Genomic DNA, 5,059 nt, shown 5'->3' with positions numbered 1-5,059 from the left:
AGTGGGGGGCGGGTGCACCGCACCTGCCCCCCCCCCCCGGTAGTTGCAGCTGCCGCTGAAAGCGGCAGCGGCCATAACGTCTTAAAGAGCCCCTAAGGAGAGCTGGGGGAGTCAGAATGACCTCTCGCCAGAATGACATCACACGCGAGAGGTGGAATTTGCCCCTACGAGTCCAAGGCCACCACCCCAGGCTCAGGGAGGCGGGGGAACATCGTCCCCCCTGGTTGCCCAACTGATGGCTGTTGGGGGGCAGGGGGCGGGGCTTATGTGCCCGCCCCCTGGGCTCCTGACTGGCAGAGCGGTGCTCCGTGTGCTCCGGCAGGACCCGAGGCCAGTAACCAACTAACAATCAAACAGAGATGTCACATTAATGTATATAAACTACTGAATAACTCAAACAGCTTTAAGCATTACTCTCCACAGCCAGTCACATCTATTCAGACTGGCACTGGTTGTCCCCGTTGTTCTAACATACATGTTTTCTAGGCTGGCTTGCAGCGATTCTTCTTTAACTGAACATGACAAAGATTGAATCTTCTGTGGTATCTTTGGCCACTGGACTACACTCTTTTTGTAGGGCTGCTTAAAATTCAATGTCTTGATTCAGGCAGTGAGTCAAAATGAAGGAGACTGCAATAATACAGAGAATGGGGGATGTCATCAGTGCACAGTGGATGAATGTGTACAAAACCAGTGACACAAACACTGGCTTTCATTGGTTCGAAAGTTGAATGATGCACTGGAATTTGAAGAGGGAAAGGTTAATAATAGTACAGTCCTCCTGTTTTTTATTTTACAAAATATTGTCCAGGAGTGTCTGTAATGCTCAAGTGCTTTTAATGCATCCCACCCACCCCTTGTGGTATGATTATCTGTGGAATGCATGCTCTAGCCTGTTGGGCGGTATTACAGAGGCATTTTGGCCTGGAAAGGGTAAATAAAAGTGTGGGATTTTAACTTCTGGATTTCCAAAATATTGTTCTGGAATGCCCTTAAATAATCCCACTGCTTTTTGTGCTACGTTTGTTTAATGCCCGTTCTGGCCTGTTTCTGAGTATTCCGGAGGCATTTTGGCTCAAAATGGGTTAATAAGTGCATACTATCTCTGTGATTATGGAGCTGCGGTGGCTCAAGTGGTTAAGACGCTGAACTGCAGGCTGTGGAAGGTCAGTAGTTCAGCGGTTCAAGACCCGGGTGCCGCAAGACGGGGTGAGCTCCTGTCTCTAGTTCCAGCTCCTGCCAACCTAGCAGTTCGAAAGCAAGAAATTGCAAGTAGATAAATAGGGACCACTTCGGTGGGAAGGTAACAGCGTTCCGTGCGCCTTGGTGTTTAGTCATGCCGGCCACATGACCACGGAAACGTCTTCGGACAGCGCTGGCTCTTCGGCTTTGTAACGGAGATGAGCACCGCAACCCTAGAGTCGGATTCGACTGGCTTTCGAGCAAGGGAACCTTTACCTTTACCTTTATCTCTGTGATTGGATTTCCAAAATATTGTTCTGGAGTGACTTTAACACAACCCACTGTTTCTTGCAGTACTATTGTTTGTTTAATGCCCGTTCCAGCCTGTTCCTAGGAGTTCCAGAGACATTTTGGCCCCAAACGGGTTAAAAACTGCATACTACCTCTGTGATTGGATTTCCAAAATACTGTTCTGAGATGCCTTTAACACACCCCACTATTTCTTGTGCTACTATTGTTTTTTAATGCCCGTTCCGGGCTGCTCCGGAGTCATTTTGGCCTGGAACGGGTTAATAAATGCATACTATCTCTGCTATTGGATTTCCAAAATATTGTTCTGGGGTGCCTTTAACACACCCCACTATTTCTTGTGCTACTATTGTTTTTTAATGCCCGTTCCGGGCTGCTCCGGAGTCATTTTGGCCTGGAACGGGTTAATAAATGCATACTATCTCTGCTATTGGATTTCCAAAATATTGTTCTGGGGTGCCTTTAACACACCCCACTATTTCTTGTGCTACTATTGTTTTTTAATGCCCGTTCCGGGCTGCTCCGGAGTCATTTTGGCCTGGAACGGGTTAATAAATGCATACTATCTCTGCTATTGGATTTCCAAAATATTGTTCTGGGGTGCCTTTAACACACCCCACTATTTCTTGTGCTACTATTGTTTTTTAATGCCCGTTCCGGGCTGCTCCGGAGTCATTTTGGCCTGGAAAGGGTTAATAAAAGAGTGAGAGTTCCGTGTTTTCACTTCTAGAATATTGTTCTGGAGGGCCTGTAATGCATGCCACTGTTTTTTGCGGTGCTATTGTGTGTTTAATGCTTTTTCAGGGCCGTTCCGAGGTATTCTGGAGGTATTTTGGCCTAGAAAGGATTACTAAAAGAGTGAGGGTTCCGTGTTTCCACTTCTAGAATATTGTTCTGGAGGGCCTGTAATGCATGCCACTTTTTTTTTTTGCAGCACTATTATGTGTTTAATGCCCGTTCCAGGCTATTCCGGAGGCATTTTGGCCTAGAAAGGATTAATAAAAGAGTGAGAGTTCTGTGTTTCTACTTCTAGAATATTGTTCTGGAGTGCCTGTAATGCATGCCACTGTTTTTTGTGGCGCTATTGTCTGTTTAGTGCCTGTTCTGGGCTGTTACGGAGGTATTTTGGCCAGGAAAGGGTTAATAAAAGAGGGTTCCGTTTCCACTTCTAGAATACTGTTCTGGAGTGCCTGTAATGCATGCTACTTTTTTTTGCGGCACTATTGTGTGTTTAATGCCCGTTCCAGCGGCATTTCAGCCTAGAAAGGATTAATAAAAGAGTGAGAGTTCCGTGTTTTCACTTCTAGAATATTGTTCTGGAGGGCCTGTAATGCATGCTACTGTTTTTTGTGGTGCTATTGTGTGTTTAGTGCCCGTTCCGGGCTGTTCCAGAGGTATTTAGGGCTGGAAACGGTTAATAAAAGAGAGTTCCCTGTTTCCATTTCCAGAATACTGTTCTGGAGGGCCTGTAATGCATGCCACTGTTTTTTGTGGTGCTATTGTGTGTTTAGTGCCCGTTCCGGGCTGTTCCAGAGGTATTTAGGGCTGGAAACGGTTAATAAAAGAGAGTTCCCTGTTTCCACTTCTAGAATACTGTTCTGGAGGGCCTGTAATGCATGCCACTGTTTTTTGTGGTGCTATTGTGTGTTTAGTGCCCGTTCCGGGCTGTTCCAGAGGTATTTAGGGCTGGAAACGGTTAATAAAAGAGAGTTCCCTGTTTCCACTTCTAGAATACTGTTCTGGAGGGCCTGTAATGCATGCTACTGTTTTTTGCAGCACTATTGCATGTTTAATGCCCGTTCCGGGCCGTTCAAGAGGCATTTAGGCCTAGAAAAGGTTAATAAAAGAGTGAGAGTTCCGTGTTTCCGCTTCTAGAATATTGTTCTGGAGGGCCTGTAATGCATGCCACTGTTTTTTGCGGTGCTATTGTCTGTTTAGTGCCTGTTCCGGGCTGTTAAGGAAGTATTTTGGGCTGGAAAGGGTTAATAAAAGAGTGAGAGTTCCTTTTTCATTTCTAGAATACTGTTCTGGAGGGCCTGTAATGCATGCCACTGTTTTTTGCGGCACTATTGTGTGTTTAATGCCGGTTCCGGAGGTATTTTGGCCTAGAAAGGGTTAATAAAAGAGTGAGGGTTCCGTGTTTCCTCTTCTAGAATATTGTTCTGGAGTGCCTGTAATGCATGCCACTGTTTTTTGCAGTACTATTGTGTGTTTAATGCTCGTTCCGGGCCTTCCGGCTTTTACCCTGTCCGGTTTTGGGCAGATTTTAAATTAGCTAACTAACTATTTGAAAAAGTGTGTGTGCATACCAAAGCTTATACCTTCAATAAACCCTTTGTTGGTCTCTTTTTTCCCTTGTTCTTGCCTTTTTTTAAAAAAATTATTTATAATTTTGATGTAATACACCGAAAATTGCTTGTAAAACCCCTCCCCATAATCACTACAGAGTCTTACACCTCCTCAAAGGGATCCATCTCTACTAACCTAATGTTTACATTCCTTGATAAATTTCTCATTCCACTTCTACATTCTTGTAAAGGTAAAGGTTCCTTTGCTCGAAAGCCAGTCGAAGCCGACTCTAGGGTTGCGGTGCTCATCTCCGTTTCCAAGCCGAAGAGCCAGCACTGTCCGAAGAAGACTTCCGTGGTCATGTGGCCGGCATGACGCACAGAACGCTGTTCCCACCGAAGTGGTACCTATTTATCTACTTGCAATTTCATGCTTTCGGAGGTTGGCAGGAGCTGGAACTAGGGGAGCTCACTCCATCATGCCACACCCGGGTCTCGAACTGCTGAACTACTGACCTTCCACAGCCTGCAGTTCAGCATCTTAACCACTTGAGCCACCCCAGCTCCTCTACATTTTTGACCCACCTTCTAAAAACGTTTCTTCACCTTCCCCTTGTAAAAAAAAAACACAAGTTAATCTATCCATTTCGGCCATAGCCATCCATTCCCAAAGTAGTTCTTCTTGGTCTTAATGGTGCCCCTGGACGCTAAATGAGTTTATCCAGGCTCCAAGGCAGAGCTTGGCTTTGAAGCCACGTGTCTCTTTCTAGAGCGGCCAGAGATTCCCGCCCTCCCCTCCTCCCCCCCTCCCCTAAGCGCATGCGCTCTGCGACCTTCCAGCCCAACGGCCGTCTGTCGCTGCCGCTCGCCGCCGACTTACCCGGCTGGCAGGGCGGCGTGGCGACAGGCGAGGATGGGGCCGGCTGAAGGAGCGGCTGCGGCACCGGCGCCTCTTCACAGGGGCCGCCGCGGGAAGCGGCGGCGGAGGATGGGGGCAGCAGGTAGCGTCGGGGCGCGGGCAGGCAGCGGCGGCACAGCGATTGGAGGCAGGGCAGGAGCTTCGGCTGACGGCTCTGCAGCCGCTGCCCGCACGCCCCGCAGACGTCCAACGGGGCGGGCCAGCTCTCGGCCTCGCTTCCGCCGCTCGGGGTCAGGTAGCGTCGGGGCGCGGGCAGGCAGCGGCGGCACAGCGAGTGGAGGCACGGCAGGAGGTTCGGCTGACGGCTCTGCAGCCGCTGCCCGCACGCCCCGCAGACGTCCAACGGGGCGGGCCAGCTCTC

General features: G+C 48.6%; 1 protein-coding gene across 1 annotated transcript in view; it reads right to left on the bottom strand.

Annotated features, from left to right (window-relative positions):
* Window positions 1-5,059, bottom strand: part of LOC107114176 (transcription intermediary factor 1-alpha-like) — a 69,091-nt gene that overhangs the window by 56,992 nt on the left and 7,040 nt on the right. Inside the window, exon 2 of the mRNA XM_015415614.1 lies at window positions 4,660-5,056. Coding sequence (XP_015271100.1) covers window positions 4,660-5,056 — 397 coding nt within the window. The remainder of the gene's footprint in view (window positions 1-4,659; window positions 5,057-5,059) is intronic.

Source organism: Gekko japonicus, unplaced genomic scaffold (genome assembly GCF_001447785.1).
Source record: "Gekko japonicus isolate JY-2015 unplaced genomic scaffold, Gekko_japonicus_V1.1 scaffold2761, whole genome shotgun sequence".
Lineage (NCBI taxonomy): Eukaryota > Metazoa > Chordata > Lepidosauria > Squamata > Gekkonidae > Gekko > Gekko japonicus.
Note: the sequence above shows the minus strand (reverse complement) of the source record. Positions and strands in the feature narration are given on the sequence as shown.